This window comes from Haliotis cracherodii, unplaced genomic scaffold (genome assembly GCF_022045235.1).
Source record: "Haliotis cracherodii isolate W230 unplaced genomic scaffold, xgHalCrac1.p SCAF_5, whole genome shotgun sequence".
Classification (NCBI taxonomy): Eukaryota; Metazoa; Mollusca; class Gastropoda; order Lepetellida; family Haliotidae; genus Haliotis; species Haliotis cracherodii.
In genome coordinates, this window is record NW_027266308.1 from 4721366 (window position 1) to 4740763 (window position 19398).

The 19398-nt window shown below is 42.3% G+C and overlaps 2 protein-coding genes across 8 annotated transcripts in view; one reads left to right on the forward strand and one right to left on the reverse strand.

The window, feature by feature from the left end:
* Positions 1-1944, forward strand: part of LOC139442750 (uncharacterized) — a 49279-nt gene extending 47335 nt beyond the window's left edge. For all 7 annotated transcript variants that reach the window (XM_071223642.1, XM_071223635.1, XM_071223636.1 and 4 more), the window contains 2 exons: positions 205-312; positions 914-1944. In XM_071223642.1, the coding sequence (XP_071079743.1) occupies positions 205-312; positions 914-1429 (624 nt within the window). In that variant the 3' untranslated portion in view covers positions 1430-1944. The remainder of the gene's footprint in view (positions 1-204; positions 313-913) is intronic.
* A 2265-nt stretch (positions 1945-4209) lies between these two features.
* Positions 4210-19398, reverse strand: LOC139442822 (anti-sigma-I factor RsgI6-like). The gene is made up of 12 exons (XM_071223718.1): positions 19198-19398; positions 18334-18482; positions 17707-17808; positions 15468-15627; positions 14686-14731; positions 14119-14277; positions 13831-13886; positions 12692-12829; positions 11894-12065; positions 10216-10326; positions 7414-7632; positions 4210-5784 (listed from the first exon to the last, which is right to left on the reverse strand). Exons 1-12 carry the CDS (start codon positions 19365-19367, stop codon positions 5542-5544), a joined length of 1725 nt encoding a protein of 574 aa, XP_071079819.1. The 5' UTR covers positions 19368-19398; the 3' UTR covers positions 4210-5541.

A 19398-nucleotide genomic window follows, 5' to 3' on the forward strand; every position in this document is an offset into this window, starting at 1 on the left:
TGAATGGTGGGACTAAACAGTCGAACAGACACGAAACACTTTTTGTGAGTGAGTGAGTATGGTTTTACGCCGCTTTTAGCAACATTCCAGCAATATCACGGCGGGGGACACCAGAGCGAACGCTTTAACCACTAGGCTACCCAACCGCCCCACTTGTGCTTGTTCCGATCACACAACATATGATAAACTTAATGTTGGTTTCAGCTCAAGAAACACTGCCCTGTGTGTATTCTCCGGAAATTCCCGTTCAGCGAACTACCCCCCGTGTTCAGCAACCTCAAGTCTTACACCTGGAAACCCACTATAATACAGGTAGGTGCCATAGCGTCATGCATTCTGACACATTCCTGCATAATCCACATCCTTGAATCTGTGCCATAACGGCATGCATCCTGACACCCTCCTGCATCATCTACTTCCTTGAATCTGTGCCATAACGTCATGCATTCTGACACCCCCCCCCCCCCCCCCCCCCCCCATTCTGTCACACCCAGTCCAGTTTCCACCTCTAGCGCCACCAGTGGCTATTACGAGTTATGCCCCTATTGTGCATCAAATCACTTGAGCACCTTGATTAAAAATATGAAAAGATGTGGAAACTATCTGTCGACGCCCAGTTAACGGCAGTCGCCGTTTAATCCAACCAAACCTAGTTTGGCAAGGAGTTAACTTCCTTGCTTTCGGGAAGATGTCTGAGACACCCTGCACCATTTCATTCCTTGAATCTATGCCATAACTTCATTCGGACAGACTCACCTGCGACATTTATTAAATACTATAGCAGCAACTTTTCATTGTAATGTGTTTAGTCACACATTATATATCTGTCGAATCAATACATAGTTAAAGTTAACTCGGAATATGTTCTTCAATTACTTTGCAAACTTCAATAAAACTTTTTTTTATTCTACAGGCTCATCTCCCGGTATCGAAGTATGTATTTTGGATGGACGCGTCAGTAAGGTTCCTCGTGCGTAATCTCACGGGAATACTCGAGACCGTACGAAACCGAGGCATGATGATCTCGCCATCTCACGTCTCCACGCCGTTGCACACAGACCCAAAAATGTATGACTATTTCGGCGTTGAGCCGTGCCAGATGTCACGATTCCGAGAAATGGAAGGCACATTTTTGATATTCCACAATGATGTGTTTACCCAGAATGCAATAGTACTTCCTTGGTTGGCGTGCGCATTCGCACCCAACTGCATGTACCCCTTCAAAGAAATACCCGCATCTTCCAGCCACTATTCCTGCAAAACGACTCAGAGAAAATATGGGACATGTCACAGATTTGACCAAGCTGCGCTTAGCACTATTTTGATCAAAATATTCGCCGATGATGTTGGATATGTTTTGTTAAAGAAGAACACTATCAACGTGAACAAACGCGGGGAAAAGATTAAGTTTTTCCCAGAAGACAAATAACAAACGAAGACAAAAAAAGTCTGATACCAGAAATTGTAAATAATACCAGGAAATGTAAATAATGTTCCGAATGTGAATATTTATTTACCATTCTAATATAATTTCACAATTAAATGAATTTAAAGTCTGCAATGATCTTACACGAGCAGCTACGTTTGTGCAATGTGCAACTTCACAACTTCATAATATGTTTGTGTTATTACCTGTTAAGATCAAACTGTTTTGAATTTCATAGATGACATCATATACAACGTGGCTCATTAATTCATTGATATTCACATCACATTATGTCTGAGAAATGTTGAATAATTATGGTAACCCGGGTCTTCGGCGTGACGATTTCGAAAAGAGGGGCTTCGGTTAGCAAACACGTGTCTGTCCAACATTGTAAATACTCCTGTAAATATTGTACATTTATATGGGTCATGTATGTGATTTTCACAACAGCCGTGTATATATTTTATTTTCCAAAGAAATGTTAATTTTCTATTTTTGTATCAATGGATTAAAAAATACCCATCATGCTAAACATAGCTTGTCATGAAAACCGATGACCCCATGGTAACATGTGGGTGAATGTTTTTTGACGCCGCAGTATTCCCATCTTCCCGAGGCAAGCAAGTTAACTGATTTTAAAAGTCCAGTTTCCACCCTTGCCGAACTAGGCTGGAATTCCTGGGCTCGATCGTAGCGCCACCAGTGGCTATTACGAGTTATGTCCTTTCTATGCCTCTCCTATTGACCAATCAGATTCAACCTCTCGTATCACTTGCAATTGCTTCAAACAAAACGGTGGCGCCCAGTCAAGACGATCTGATCGATAATCAAGATCTATATTGTGATAAAACGAGTCCTACATCGCGAAGTGCATCAAATAAGGTGAGCACCTTCATTAAAAACATGGAAAGATTTAGAAAATATCTGTTGACAACGAGTTAGCGGTGCACATGCTTTGCAAATCCTGCAGTCGACCGAAATCTGCATGACACTTTACGAACCGGATTTCGATTTCGGTGCGCGATTTTGATTGGACTATGCATAGACTCGTTAGTCCAGCCAAAATGTAACTCCATAATACCAGCCTAGTTCGGCAAGGGTGGAAACTGGACTTTTATAGTCAGTTAACTCACTTGCCTCGGGAAGATGCAGTATTCCAGATGTAGCATGTTGCATTGGAGCCTAGACAGAAAAACCAGTGACGATCCACGATATCAATGTGTCAGCAGGCAAGTCACACACTGATCAACCAATTCTCATCTACGATTGAGACCGCCTCCGTGGTCTAGTGAATACAGTGTCAGCCCGGATAGCGGAAGGTCGTGGGTTCGATCCCCGGTCGCGTCATACCGAAAGACATTAAAAGATGGTACTTGTTGTTACCCCGTCTGACGCTCAGCCATGTGGGGCAAAAACAATGACTGGTCTATAAGAGAAATAATCTCGAATGCGACGTCATCCCAGATTTCACCTCTGCGATCCTCAGTGGGGTGTTTGGAATTCGGGAAGTAACCACCAATACAAGGCTACCTAGCCGCGCCTGATATAATGCCCAACCCCCTGGTGCCAATTATTGTATGCCCCTTGTGGTGATTCCAGAGCGATCTGGAGCCAAGGATGCCACGGGGAAACAAATGCTGTCAGCTTAGCCTCATCTTACGAGCATCAATGAGTGAGTGAGTTGGGTTTAACGCCGCTTTTAACAGTATATCAGTTATATCACGGCGTGTCAGCTTAATGTGGGAGGAAAGCCCAGTCTCGGACGTTTACCACTTCGGTGAAACCCACAAGCACGGGTATGGTGCTGACAAACCTAGAAACATAATCGTGTCGAACGGGGATTCGAACCCACAATCATAGGTTTCTGGGGTGCCCAAGGGACGCAACTCTGCACAGCGAATCGCGGCGCCTTAGACGACAAATATTTGATGTCACTAAAATTCTTTTGTATACATTTGGATATGATTATATACAAAATCAACTTCATCAAAAAATAAATTTCAAATCAATGAGACGGTTGTTCGAAGCGAAAGAATACACGCAATTCAAGTAACAAAATGGCGCTTTGCGAAACGTAAAGTATCGACTGACAAATCAGAAGAGAAATTCACAGTTTAATACAAATCATTTTCAACAAAATAACAAACGGTAAGAATCGGTATTAACTACATAAATGACCATCTGTCATTATATGACTTGTCAACGTTGAACTGACGTAAATCAACAGTTTGTGTACGAGCTGTCTAGTGTAGGCCAACATAGTTCCGTCAACGTGTTATGTTCACTGCAGTGAAATATCAGGTGTTATGTTCACTGCAGTGAAATATCAAGTGTTATGTTCACTGCAATGAAAATATCACTTTTCTCAACTTCAGAAAACTCAGTCTTTCACACTGAAGTATATAATAAATTAAAATATTGTAATACTGTCGTGTGTTATCCAATAACTGTCTATATGTTAAGTTTCTTGTTTTTTTGTTTAACGCCGCACTCCAGCAATATTCCAGCTATATGATTGTGTAACAAATGCCTTGGTGTGCTGGCGATTTGGCAGTGTGGGTTCGAATCCCGGACCCCCAAAGGTACGGGAATCTGGGATTGGTATGATATCTCCTACACTCCACTTTGCCTATAGTCTTATGACAAGTTATGGTCTGATAGTCAAAACTTATGGTCTGATAGTCACACGTCTACCGTTTGTGAAGAATGGAATGAATCATGTGGAATTCAACGAGAACACAAACAGTGGGTATTAATGTAAGGCATCTGATTATTTATGATGCATAAAATAAATATACAACAGTGATCTTGGTCCAACAGATAACAAGTCACAATTGTTCAAAATGAAACACATGCAGATGGGCCCTTATTTTATTCCCATCTTTTTGAGAACTTTAATCGAGAGTTAAAAGATTTACATAAAAAAAACATCATTTTCTACAGATAAACATAAAATCTTTTTTCAGTAATCGGCTACTCAGTTGTTAATCGTAAGATAAGCCTTCAATCCAACTGTCCTTATTAACGGCAATACAGTCATTGACAGACTGAGTGTGTTCAGAAGCAGTTCTTTAATCTGTTGTGCAGTGAGATATTTGAATGTAATGAATATTGAATCTGTTGAAACAGTCTGAGAAACTGAGATCACAAAACACTCTGTAATTTAATCCTTTTAACTGTGAGATAAAAGCTGTATGAACAGTAAATTTCTGTAGTCTTATCTACTGTGAAATGTTTTAACGACATGTTGGTACATGTCTTTTTTTGACATGTACCTTACTTAGAAAGTGTTATCCCAAATATAACATTTGTTAGATTTGACCACTTTCTAAATCAAGTGAGACGTATTTATAGCCTCCCAAGGTATTTAGTCAGAGGTTACTGGGGACGTATTATAACCCGGAATCCTCCAAATTAAATATAATCGAAAGTATTATCAATATGTCTTTAACAACATAAGAATTGATTTTTACTTTTTGTGAGTTCATTGGAGTTTGAACCTTCATAGAGTGAGGGCGAAATTGCATGAAAGTCGGAGCTTGCTTCTGTGTGTATTCGTGCAAGGGAATTCCCAGGGTTTCCCCCAGGAATGTGGAAGTAGTCTGTCAGTGTTTACGTCATTACAAGAATAAAGTCTCGTGAAAAGCGCATGAGTGAGTGAGTGAGTTGGGTTTAACGTCGCTTTGAATAGTATTCCAAGTTATATCGCGGCGTGTTAGCCTAATGTGGGAGAAAAGCCCAAAGTGATGCAGGTCTCAGACGTTTACCGCGTCGGTGAAACCCACGAGCACGGGTATGGTGCTGCTAAACCTAGTAACATAATCGGTGTGAACCGGGATTCGAACCTACAATCATAGGTTTGTGGCTTGCCCAAGGGACGCAGCTCTGCACAGAAAAACGCGTGAACGTCAAATTGTGTCGTTCATGCACTTATCAACGACAATTTCGCGGTCATGTGACCGACCTCTCACCCAATGGAAAAACTGTATATCGCGTAAACTTCACATTAAAAAAAAATTACATTAACTTGTCATTATTCGTTATTCATTAATATTAATATAACCAGCATGATCACACCAATGGATCCACATTAATTCCTAAATGGTCCTCTATGCTCATCCTATGATATTAGCTCCGAGTTTGGGAACATGTATATTGATGTGTGTGTCGTTCTTTCCAAGCGTGAAAGTCTGTCTCGCCTGGTGAACCTCGTGTCCATTATACAAGACTGTGACGTCATAATCTCCATGGAAACCATGGACAGAGAACTGTGCACCCGTGTCAGTCACATTCCGTTCAGCGTGAGTCATCCAGTCGTGTTCCAGCAGGTGTAGAAATCGCTGTCCCGCCGAGTTAATCTGGCAAGTGGGAAACTAAACATTGATATTTCATTCATATAGCAGTGATTAAAGTGAATGATGATGATATTGGCTTAACGTAACAGTTAACATCTGAATGACGCCAGCCTGTATGTTACTGAAAATAGGCCAGACAAACGACTGATTGATATCATGAGCAATGTCCAATACTGTCTGGGTACGATGACACGCAATCAACCACGTCACCGATCCTGACCACTTCCTCAAATTTAATCGCATCGCCCCCGTGAAGATCCGGGTTGGAAGAGGTCTTCAGCAACCCATGCTTGCCGTAAAAGGCGACTATGCTTGTCGTAAGAATCGACTAACTGGATCGGATCAAGCTCACTGACTTGGTTGATGCATGTCTTCGTATCCCAATTGCGTGGATCGATGCTGATGACATCAACCACTGGATTGTCTGGTCCAGACCCGATTGAAAACAGACCGCCGTCACATAGGTCGAATATTGCTGAGTGTGGCGTTAAACAAACAAATTGCATCGCATTGCATCGCACCACAAACAATAAAGAGAGTGATTCGGACCTATTCTAACCCGGGTCCCTCGTTACCCTGGAATGGTTGGTGAATACAACGCAGTTTATCTTGATTGTTGTTTAACCCCGCACTCAGCAATATTCCAGCTATATGACGTCAGTCTGTAGATACTCGAATCTGAACCAGACAATCCAGTGATTGACATGATCATTGTTCCACGCAATTGGAATATGATGACATGCATCAACCAAGTCAGCGAGCCTGACCACCCAATCCCGTTAGTCGCCTCTAACGACAAGCACAGCCGCCTTTTACGGTAAGCATGCGCCGCTAAAGACCTATTCTACCCCGGATCTTTACTGGTCACCAGATTCGAACCCGAACCAGATTTGCACCTATCGGACGAGGTGGTTCGCCGGGTATGACAGCGTCGTCACAGACACTGCAGCACCTTGCACAACATGGACGACTTTTCCCAACGCTTTTTTCCACAATCAGGGTCAGCAAGCAGTACCTGGCGCTTATGGTAGATCCACGAATCTTGAATTCACACGACCTTGACCGTGACCTTTTCCTTGTAATCTCTTCATACTGAACATGCCTCACACTGTGGTTCTTGTTGTGGTTCTCCACACTAAATATTCTGGTTATGCGTTTCTTGTTTAGGAGATGTTTATCTTGGCACAGAACGGGTGCCTTTGAGTTACTGGACAAACAGAGGTCTGCATGTCTATGTGTTCTATTGGACACGTAAATCTACCATGCCTCAACTACAGACATACGAGTTGATACCATTATCTTTCATAAGACACTATAGGCCAAGTCTGTTCTTTAATGCCATGCCATGCCATGACTTGATCTCTCATGGGCATTTCTCGATTTGGGAGGCATACGGTTTTATGCAAATCGCGAGTGGCGGTAGTGCAGGACACGTTTCCCGTGCGCGAACACCTGGTGTCACTGATTATCAGTGATCCATTCATAAACTTTACCACTTTGCGCCCCAAAAAGAGGGCCAGATTTTTGCCGTTTCACACATAACCGAGACTGATAATTCTCATGCGTAGACGGTTAATATTTATATTTTTCTGGCTAAACGACAGAAGTTGATTGGTTTGTGGTAACCCTTACCCTAAAATTGTCTCCACTGACCAATGATGCTGGTTCACCGCGCCATTGTTTCTTGGACCAGAAGCCCCAGATCATGATACCCTCAACAGCCGGGTGGCCGAACATTGACCTCAGAGCGGTCTCGTACCAATCAGCTCGCGTCTTCTCATCCGGGTGATACAGATCCAACTCGGTTATCCAGATTGGAAGTCCGGTTTTAGCCAGCGTATCAAGGTGATTCTGAAAATGTTCAACTCCAGCGGGTGAGTTAACTATATCGCGATGTCCAACATGAATGAGAGGGTTTGGTCAAATAGCGCTATGAATAGTATTCCAGTTATATCACGGCGTGTCGGTTTGATATGGGAGGCTACTCTAAAGTGATGCAGGTCTTAGACGTGTATCTCTGTAGTGAAACCCACGAGCACGGTATGGTGCCGACAAACCAGGAAACCTAATCGAGCCTAACTTGGATTCGAACCTTCGAACCTTGGATTCGAACGGTTTCTGGCGAGCCAAAGGGATGCAACTCTGCACAGCTAATTTGGGTGAATTCTACTAAGTTAATGAGTAACAGCGTCCAGGTTGTTCGTAAACAGCGAATTTACTATCATGCCTGGTAGAATGCACGAGGCAGCCGTGGAGAGAAGGGGTATCCTATGTAGAGGGGAATATGTAGAGTCCGAATAACTCTCCATGTTACATGCTACTATCTATTTAAAGCAATTAGATTAAACTTTGACGAGCAAAATATCAGGTAAACAAATATCTCCTAGTTGAGGTCTCTATATTTCCTATTATCCACGCCAGCATGTATTTACAAAGTGCAAGCGATTGATAAAATGCTACTTTAGGACCCCAGGATATTATGAACAGCCCTGTACCATGCATTGTAAATATCAGTAGAGCAATAATACATATACTCTTCAAAAAAAGAAACGCAAAAGTGATTTCAGATGTACCTTTTATATATGGTATGAATTATCAACAGATGTTGATCAACAAATTGACACACATCATTGTCATTGACCCATGGTACCAGTGAACGAGATGGCTGCCCATATCATCACACTACCTAGAACCTGCAACAAGTCTGTTCTACCATTGTAGGAGATGGCTGCCCACATCATCACACTACCTAGAACCTGCAACAAGTCTGTTCTACCAGTGAACGAGATGGCTGCCCACATCATCACACTACCCAGAACTTGCAACAAGTCTTTTCTACCAGTGTAGGAGATGGCTGCCCACATCATCACACTACCTAGAACCTGCAACAAGTCTGTTCTACCAGTGAACGAGATGGCCGCCCACATCATCACACTACCCAGAATTTGCAACAAGTCTGTTCTACCAGTGAACGAGATGGCTGCCCACATCATCACACTACCCAGAACCTGCAACAAGTCTGTTCTACCAGTGAACGACATGGCTGCCCACATCATCACACTACCCAGAACTTGCAACAAGTCTGTTCTACCAGTGTAGGAGATGGCTGCCCACATCATCACACTACCCAGAACCTGCAACAAGTCTGTTCTACTAGTGAACGAGATGGCTGCCCACATCATCACACTACCCAGAACCTGCAACAAGTCTGTTCTACCAGTGTAGGAGATGGCTGCCCACATCATCACCCTACCCAGAACTTGCAACAAGTCTGTTCTACCAGTGAACGACATGGCTGCCCACATCATCACACTACCCAGAACCTGCAACAAGTCTGTTCTACCAGTGAACGATATGGCTGCCCACATCATCACACTACCCAGAACTTGCAACAAGTCTGTTCTACTAGTGAACGAGATGGCTGCCCACATCATCACACTACCCAGAACTTGCAACAAGTCTGTTCTACCAGTGAACGAGATGGCTGCCAACATCATCACACTACCCAGAACCTGCAACAAGTCTGTTCTACCAGTGAACGACATGGCTGCCCACATCATCACACTACCCAGAATTTGCAACAAGTCTGTTCTACCAGTGAACGAGATGGCTGCCTACATCATCACACTACCTAGAACCTGCAACAAGTCTGTTCTACCAGTGTAGGAGATGGCTGCCCACATCATCACACTACCTAGAACTTGAAACAAGTCTGTTCTACCAGTGTAGGAGATGGCTGCCCACATCACCACACTTCCACCACCAAATCAGTTCACTTCCTGTATGCAGTTTCGTGCTAAACGTTCCCCGCGACGCCTGTAATTTAGACGTCTGTCTAGATGATAGCCAAACAAGTATTGTTGCACGTGCATGTCATGTGGTATGTTGCGGCGCCAGGCTCTCACTTGGTTGTGTTTTTGCGATTTTTCCATCTTTCCACACAAATCAATCCCAATCCATGCATGTAATGTTTGGTATCAATTTTGTCAGATAGTTTTTTACAGATTTTTCTACTTTTGCGTTTTTTTTTGGCAGATTCTATTTAAAGATACAAAACATTATTGTGTAATCCGGAATTTTCATTACAGGCGCGTATCACTGAAAAAGGAGCCGAATTACCGTAGTCCACCAAATATCAGACTAGGTGTTTGGAAAACCAATACTTTATGAATGAAAGTCAAAAGGACTGTCAATTATGGCCTCTTTACAAACCGGGGTGGTCGGGTAGCCTAGCGGTTAAAGCGTTCGCTCGTCACGCCGAAAACCCGGGTTCGATTCCCGACATGGGTACAATGTGTGAAGCCCATTTCTGGTGTCCCCATCCGTAATATTGCTGGAATATTAGTAAAAGCGGCGTAAAGCCATACTCACTCACTCTTTACAAACCATGTATATAATTAATATTTAAGTTTGAAAACAACATTGGACTTTTACCTTTATCAAGTAAGGATCTGGGGCCGTCATATCCCGGAAGTGAGTCTGTGCGCCTATACCGTAGAGTCCCACATGTGCGTTCTTGAACTCTGTAGCCTGTGCCAGGTACGCCTGCAGGGAAGATACTCAATCACTAAAGGTCAGAGGGCATTTTATTGAAGAAATAAACGACTTATGGTCGTTGACTATCGTACAATAAAAAAAAAACTGCAGGGAGAATAAACCAGAAGAACGCAGCCCAAAGTGGTTTATTCTCCCAGCAGCGTTTCATTGTACGACAAACAGTGTTGTTTACTGCGTTTTTAAGGATCTTAATGAAATGTACATCCTTTAAATTTTTTACCCGTATTAAAATAATGATTACACCCTGAATAGAATGAGACCGAAGCAATGTCGGACAAGTACATTTTATAAAGAGAGGTGTTAGGTTTGATATTTCCCAGATATTCACACATTTTTCACGTCCATTACCTGTACCTTTTCTCCCAATACCGATTGTCACATCTCTTCCACTTTTAGATGCGATCGTTCGAGCATTGCGTTTATCTACGTTGCCAAACTACATCTATGAGAAACAAGTTGGGAGGGCATGTCCAAATCTCCAGAAATAACGTCAAAATAGAACAATGTTTTATCGTGAAATAAACCACGCTTCCTTCTTCATTGTTCTTTGCGATTTATGGCGTAGCTATCTTATATACCCAAATAATGCACACACAGACACATTCAGTGTTTTATCATGAAGGAACAATTACATTGATTATTATCCTCAAAGTTTATACGACCCGTGAAGATCCGGGGTAGAATAGGTCTTCAGCAACCCATGCTTGCCGAAAAAGGCGACTATGCTTGTCGTAAGAGGCGACTAAGGGGATCGGGTGGTCAGGCTCGCTGACTTGGCTGATGTATATCATCGTATCTCAATTGCGTGGATCGATGCTCATGATATCAATCACTGGATTGTCTGGTCCAGGCTCGATTATTTACCGACCGCCGTCATATAGCTTGAATATTGCTGAGTGTGGCGTTAAAATACAAACAAACAAACAAACAATTTTTTTCAAGAGATATATTTCAGTTCTCGTTTTTTATGTTCCAAATACGGGATGATTATGTATGCGTATTTTTGTTTCACTGTGTTTTATTCATCGTGAACGATACTATCTCAGATTTATTATTTATTATACTCGGATCCTTTTAGAGAATCTTCTAAAAGTCTACTTTAGGAGGTGCGACGACCACAGCCAGGGAAGGCGGTAGTATAGCGAGGGAAGGCGGTACTATAGCGCGGGAAGGCGATTCTATAACGAGGGAAGGTGGTACTATAGCGCGGGATGGCGGCACTATAGCCCGGGAAGGTGGTACTATAGCGTGGGAAGGCGGTGCTATAGCGCGGGAAGGCGGTACTACAGCGAGGGAATACTATACATTTATTTTTTTACCATGGCAGATATGACCTCCGCTGAATAAGGTGGGGTTTCTTTCCATCCTGACCATTATATGATTTGGTACTTCTATGGTCAGGTACGAACAGACAAGAATTCTAATTTGCGGGCGGGAGTATATAAAAAAATATATTGTATGGTAGTGTTGGCTAAATGTTGCTTGATGTCTTACATTTAGTTACGCTTTCATAAACAGCATTCACGCCTCAGTTTAGAGAATAAGGATCTCTGACCTGTACATTGGCTCCACGTGCAACCACCTTGTTGTCGTTGAGGAAGAGCTTGACGCCGGAGTCCGCCTGGTGGGCTATCCTGAACAGTTCCAGGTTGTAATCCCTGTCTTGGAGGACCTCCTGGAACCACTGCCCGTGTAGGTTCTCGTTGTTTACATCCCAGTGTTCCACCCTACAAAGCCCCACTCCACACAGTACAAACAATCTACAAACAGCAGTATAGTCACCTCCTGGGGCACTTGGAATCGAGATGCTCTACTGCATCAAGGCAGCATCGAGCAGTATTTGGCATATCTACCGCAAGCACGAAGTCGTATATCTTCCATTACAGACCATCGCTGAAAGATCTATCTACGCGACCGAATGGGATATATGTTTATGCTTTTGTTTAGTGTGTAACGTCGCAATATTCCAGCTATATGACCGCCCTCTGTAAATAGTCGAGTATTGCTAATCACCAATCATCTGTTGGCTTCCCTTGTTAATTCCTACCCCTTGTCAATTTCCACCTTTTGTTATCTCATTAAGTTTGTTGTCCTTACATGTACATATATATGCTCTCTGCCTCATGACATTCATTCACCTGATGAAGGAGTAAGGATATACTCCGAAACGTTGTGTTCCTCATAATAAAGAAGTTGACATCCATATACTCTTTTTCTCCTCATTTGGTGTATAGCTCATATATGTCGATGTAACTGAATGTTCCCATAACCTGTATTTTTGTACCGTTTTACAAAGTTTAAAATTAATTGTTCCAGTGAGCTACATATAACCTATGCTATAGAAAATACTTACAATCCGTGTGTCCTCTTCATCGCCTCGTCTATTCTGTGAATGACAGCCCGTCTTAAATCATCACCCCTGAGAGTTCGAACCCAGGTCGGTAAAAAGGTTTCCGATGACCACACGAGGCAGTGACCTCTGACCTTTATCCTACACAGAAATCTGTGTTATGAGAGATGTGTGCGCCTTTGAGAACAGTTCAGCAATATCGTTATCGGGGATACCGACAATGAAGTGTCTAACAAATAATTTGTGTGCTGGCGATTAGGTGCCTCACTCTGAGAGTGTGGTTCGAATCCCGGTTGGGACTCAGGTGAAATTGGGTTTAACATCGCGTCCAAGATTAGTGTACCTTTATAGCAACGTGCATGCACGTGTATATGTGTATGTGTGTGTGCGTGTGCGTGTGCGCGCGCGTGCGCGTGCGTGCGTGTGTGTGTGTGTGTGTGCTTGTACTAGTCCGGACTGATGCCGATTTATAGTGCTAGCTCACTGAGATACCATGCCGCAGTTTAACATGAATACCCCGCTCAGACACAGTATACTGACTCCGAGCCGACCAGGCCTTGTTTTAGCCAGAGCGCCAGACAGGGTAACAACAAGTACCATCTTTTAACGTCTTTTGGTACGACGCGGCCGGGGACCAAAACCCGACCTTCCGCTCTCCAGGCGGACGCTCTACCACTAGACCATGGAGGCGGTCAGAACGGCCTAGTGTACAGTGATATGGAATTGGGTTGTTTCTGTTAGATGCTGGTGATGCTGCCCTCACCAGTACTAGAACATTAAAATGGTTTCCATAACGTACTATACCGGACCGCAATTTTACACACCACACCAGCATCTAAATACAGTAACTTCCCGACGATACAATGTAACGAACGGCTACCGAATCCAAACAGAAACAATGCAACACAGCTACAGTCACTGTTAAACAATAAAATACATCGCCATATAACAAATCCCAGATTCGCATTGATTATGTGTCCAGGTTTGTCAGCACCATACCCACGCTCTTTGGTTTCACTTCGAGTTTCCCTCATGATGCTGTGACGTCGTGAATAACCTAAGGTACTGTTCCAAACTGCGTTAAACTTACTAACACAGTGTCATTTCAACATAAAATGTAGTCTTGCGGGATTAAATCTTACCCATGCGATCGAAGTTCCTTTATCGTGTCCACAGGACCGTCATAAAAGGACGTGTTCTGTAAGGAAGAAAGAGCAATGTTAGGCAGGAATGGTGCTGACAAACCAAGAAACGAAATCAGGGCGAATCTGACTTTCTATCCTATTCAAATAAATTAGATTGTTACATCTGCGTTTGCATTATAAGAAATATAAAGATAAGTGAAAATAATGTTGCTAATGAAAATATAGGTGACATTTGTGTTGTTTCATAGGTTAAGCACAGTGCACTCAACAAGGTAAAGCACCTACCGCCCGAGGTGCATTTGCTTTCCATTTCAGGTTATTCTCAAGCACTGCCCAGTTGAAATGCTTGTTGATGAAGTCGTTGTAACGAGGTTCGGTGCCGTGCAGGTACAGGTTGGAGTTTACAGCAGTACCAAACGGAAAGCCATGCTTCATCTGATCTATCTAGCCGTTAAAATAAAATAAAATAAATTAGATGTTATTTGTTGGCAAATTGAAAAAAAATATTGATCAAAATCAAATGGACACCAATAGGTAATTTTAGTAGGCGACATCACAAACTTCAGATCAGTGTTCACGCTGACGCCACTACAATAAGCTATCTTTTGATATAGAAATCAGAAGATTATGGCAACAATGGACGAGAACAGTATCCGACGCGATGGAAAATTCTTAAACCATGGATATCTTTGTCTTTTTCCTTTGTCAAGGATCCTGGTTGATAGCACGAACAACGATGCACGTCGCCAAAATACAATAATACACATGTGATCAAACGTTGAAATCATCCGTTACATTTGATTACTGGTGAGCATTTGTAAGGCATTTATAGTTAAAACGTATATATCTCACCTTTATTGTAACTTTTTGAGGATCAAGACCGTTTTCCAGAGTAATGCTGAAGATATAACATCAACACACGTGTTTGATAAAATGATAAACTCGTAGTATGTACTTCGTGTCATTTGACCCACGAATATACAACGTTATTGCCTTGGGTGGAATTGGACTACAATAAACATATTGCTTTGTATTTTTCGTATGTTGGTTAATGCCACACTCAGCGAAAATCTAGCTACATGACAGCGATATGAAAATATCCTTGACCAGATAAACCAGTGATTGATATTATGAGCCACGTTCCACACCGTCCGGCTTTGATGACACCAATCAAGCCTGACCACCGATCCACTTGTCGCATTGTAAAGCATGGGCTGGTGTGGTCCTATTCAGGATTTAAATAAAAGCGACACAAACCATTTCCACAACCTTAATAAATCTCTACTATAAGCAGAGTCCATTGAACGATCCCGACTATTATGAATCACTATCAAATAGTGATGATACCAGGTTTCGCGAAAAGATGAGATATCCTGCCTGTTCACATAAAAACACATGCAAAGGCAAGTCAATTATTTACTTGAAAATAAAACCCACCGGAACATAAGGTACAAGGGAATGAAGCAACTTTTGAGCAAGCGTCGCATGCCGTTCTTTGAAGTCTTCGAAGAAAGAACACGCTCGATTGTACCTCAAAAGTTGTGAAATGTAGACAGAGAGACTTCTACAGACTGGAGCCCTTTGACACAAAGAGACAGTTGACTATTGGGAGCAACTGTAGACAAATGACATACCTCAGGTGTATGTTAGACTTTCTGACCGCCTGTATGACGCGGTAGGTTCCGTCCTTCCAATGTGGGTCTAAAGGAGGAAGTTGCGTCACCGTCGCGCTGTCAACCAGATAGTCAACCGACGGGTGTGGCCCGAATATTTTCACTCTTGACAACTGAATATCTAAAGGAGATGATAAGAAAGAGAAACACAATGTTTCGTAGTGTAGGCTTGCGTCTTCATCAGGTGAATGAATGCTATGAGCCAGAGAGCAGAGTACTTAACTATCAGCGCTAATTACTGTAAAGTGTTGGTTTCCATTGTCTATTGCTAATCACCTATCAGCGCCAATTATCTGTTGGCTTCCCTTGTTAAGTTTCCATTTTGTTATCTTATTACTTTTGTTGTTCTTACATGTACATCTATATGCTCTCTGCCTCATAGCATTCATTCACTTGATGAAGGAGTAAGCATATACTCTGAAACGTTGTGTTCCTCATAATAAAGAAGTTGACATCCATAAATTTTCTTCCTTATGTGCATCACTTCTAAATGCCTTTTAAAGACTTAAAGGAGATTATGTATATTACATTTGACATTCGACAGTGAATCAATACTCACACTTCAAAAGTGAATCTGTTGATTCAATGTTAGGTCAAAGTCTGTACCTAAGTATTTGGTGACTCGAAACTATATTTAATTTATAATAAACGTTATTCAACAGTAAATATTAAATACATATAATTTCAAACATTGTGAACACATTTTTCACGTGGGTCTTTTCAAACGTGTGGAACACCTAATTCACTAGGGTCATTTCAAACATTTTGAACACCTACTTTACTAGGGTCATTTCAAACGTGTGGAACACCTACTTCACTAGGGTCATTTCAAACGCGTGGAACACCTACTTCACTAGGGTCATTTCAAACATGTGGAACACCTAATTCACTAGGGTAATTTCAAACGTGTGGAGCACCTAATTCACTAGGGTCATTTCAAACGTGTGGAACACCTACTTTACTGGGGTCATTTCAAACGTGTGGAACACCTAATTCACTAGGGTCATTTCAAACATGTGGAACACCTAATTCACTAGGGTCATTTCAAACGTGTGGAACACCTACTTTACTGGGGTCATTTCAAACGTGTGGAACACCTACTTTACTGGGGTCATTTCAAACGTGTGGAACACCTAATACACTAGAGTCATTTCAAACGTGTGGAACACCTAATACACTAGGGTCATTTCAAACGTGTGGAACACCTACTTTACTGGGGTAATTTCAAACGTGTGGAACACCTACTTTACTGGGGTCATTTCAAACGCGTGGAACACCTAATACACTAGGGTCATTTCAAACGTGTGGAACACCTTCTTTACTGGGGTCATTTCAAACGTGTGGAACATCTTATTCACGTTGGTCTTTTCAAACATGTGGAACACCTAGTTCACGCCACAATGGTCCATATGAATAACTGAGCAAACCAGTGATTGGCGGGGGAAGGAAGACGCACGTTGAGCCCAGACGCAGAACCTGATCACCCAATACCCAATTTGGTAGGTTCCAATGAAATGTATAAGGTACTGGGGACTTTCTGGACTACAATTTAAATATGCCATGACACATAGGGCAATGCACAAAGTAGGCCGTGACACACAGGGTAGGCACTAAGTAGGCACATACGTAAAAAAACAACCATGTGGGCCATGAAATATAGGACATATTACCAAGTAGGCACATATATACAAATATAACCAACGGACCAAAGCAGTTAGCACACATTTGATATAACAACCTTGTAGGTCATAGTACATGGGTTATAACAAGCAAGTAGGTCATAACACGTGGGTTATACAAGCAAGTGGGTCATAATGCGTGGGTTATACAAGCAAGTAGGTTATAACATGGGTTATACAAGCAAGTAGGTCATAACACGTGGTAATACAAGCAAGTAGGTCATAACACATGGGTAATACAAGCAAGTAGGTCATAACACATGGGTTATACAAGCAAGTAGGTCATAACACATGGGTTATACAAGCAAGTAGGTCATAACACACTGTTCATAACAACCAAGTAGGTTATGACCCATAATTTGTAACATCTAACTAGGTCATAACACACGGATAATAACAACCAAATAGATCACAAGGTATTACTAAGTAGATACCAACAAACACATAAACGTATCAACTTCATCCTTCTGAACACGAGGATGCCCTTTCAAAAATGTTGCATATATCTTCAGTTAACCAACCTTTTTCTGGAACAACAAAGTCTCCGACAAGATGAACCCAACCATCTGATGACCTGACTAGAGGCATGTGCGCCATGGGTAGGTACATGTCGGAAGTCTTGTCTGTAAGTAAACTACTGCAATGTAGCATACAATACCACATACATTACCCGAGTTAATGAGTGAATTGTCACTTGTTACGCTCTATAAACTAGAGGCAAAGTTGCTCACTCGTCTAAGGAGCAGCAAATCACCTAGAAACTTTGCTTGTCTTTGGCGTGCTAGAAACGGATGGTCGTGGGTTTGAATACCAAATTCGCACTAATTATTATCTAGATTTGCCAGCACTGTTATGGTAGGTGGTAAACATCTGAGACCTGCATTACTTCGGGTCCTTCACCAACATCAAGCCGACAGGCAGTTATAAAACTGCAAAGCTGCCAAAAACGGCGTGAAACAAAACTCACTCTTACACATTAAAATCGTGTCCAGGTTCAAACAGAGAATCAGACACTGCAAACGCGTTATTCACATTTACACATCACCAAAATACCACGTCAGATTTTCTCTGACTTGTGTTATCCAAATGTGTTTTTTTTAGCTAACATTATTTTTTTCTAACCATTCCAAATTAAAAACACCAACAACCTTTGAAAACAAACTGAATATTGAACATGACTGATTGTCCCAGCACATGAGCTTCGTCGTTCATGAGTTTCACATAGACGCTTGCGGTGTAACGTCCACCTCGCTTGACCGTGGTCAGATCCTGCGCTGGACCTTCGGTGTCGTGGTGTCTGAAACGCACACGGGTAATCTTTGATCATAACTTGCATCATGTGCAGGATGTGTAAAAGGTTCGGATAATCGCTATGTTGTAGTATTATCATCATCTGCATCGATACTGCTTGGAAAACAAGCATACTTTAATTTGAAACTTAAGTTTTAGTTTAAAATGTGAAAGTCTTACGCTAGCCGTGGTCATAACTGGTCAGGGGCGACTAAACTGGATCGGGCTCAGTGAAGGTATGAACTGTTGATTATGTTTCTTGTCACTGATTTGTCTGGTTCTGACTTGAATATTTACAGATTGCAGATAGGTTACTGTGGACCATTGTTAACCCGCATCCTCAAGGGGCCAGATTCGATTATTCACACGCCGACGTCATATAGCTGGAAGATGTTGACGTCAAACAACAAAAACAAACATGGAAATATTTCGTCACAATACTCTATCAAAAGTTATTCACACAGTTAACTTGGTCTACAGCAGCCCACGCTTGCCCAAAAGGCGACTCTGCTTGTCGTAAGAGGCGACTCACGGTATCAGGTGGTTAGACTCGCTGACTTGGTTGATGCATGTCATCGTATCCCAATTGCGTGGATCGATGTCCATGATGCCAATCACTGGGTTGTCTTGACCAGGCTCGATTATTCACAGACGGTCGTCATATACGTGGAATATTACTGAGTGCGGCGTTAAACCACAAAAACAATTGCAGATTATCTCACCTTTGTGACACACGCAAGGAGTGTTGTCCTGCGACACTATCAGGAGACAGTGTACAGTGGATATGCGTGCAATGCCAGTGTGAGGAATCTTCGAATCCGCCATTTGTCAGAAGCTCCTTTGTGGAGGCGGGGAAGACCAACAACAACACACTCAGTACTGCTGTGTACATGAATACCTTGTATTAACGTCAGCCCAACTTC

Bases quoted from the DNA above. Each gene is read 5' to 3' on its own strand.
- LOC139442822 (XM_071223718.1), bottom strand. From the start codon at position 19,367: ATGTACACAGCAGTACTGAGTGTGTTGTTGTTGGTCTTCCCCGCCTCC. The intron at 10,327-11,893 runs GTCAGAGATCCT...TCTTCCCTGCAG, and splicing joins CACGTGGAGCCAATGTACAG to GCGTACCTGGCACAGGCTAC. The intron at 7,633-10,215 runs GTAAAAGTCCAA...GAACATTTTCAG, and splicing joins CAGATCCTTACTTGATAAAG to AATCACCTTGATACGCTGGC.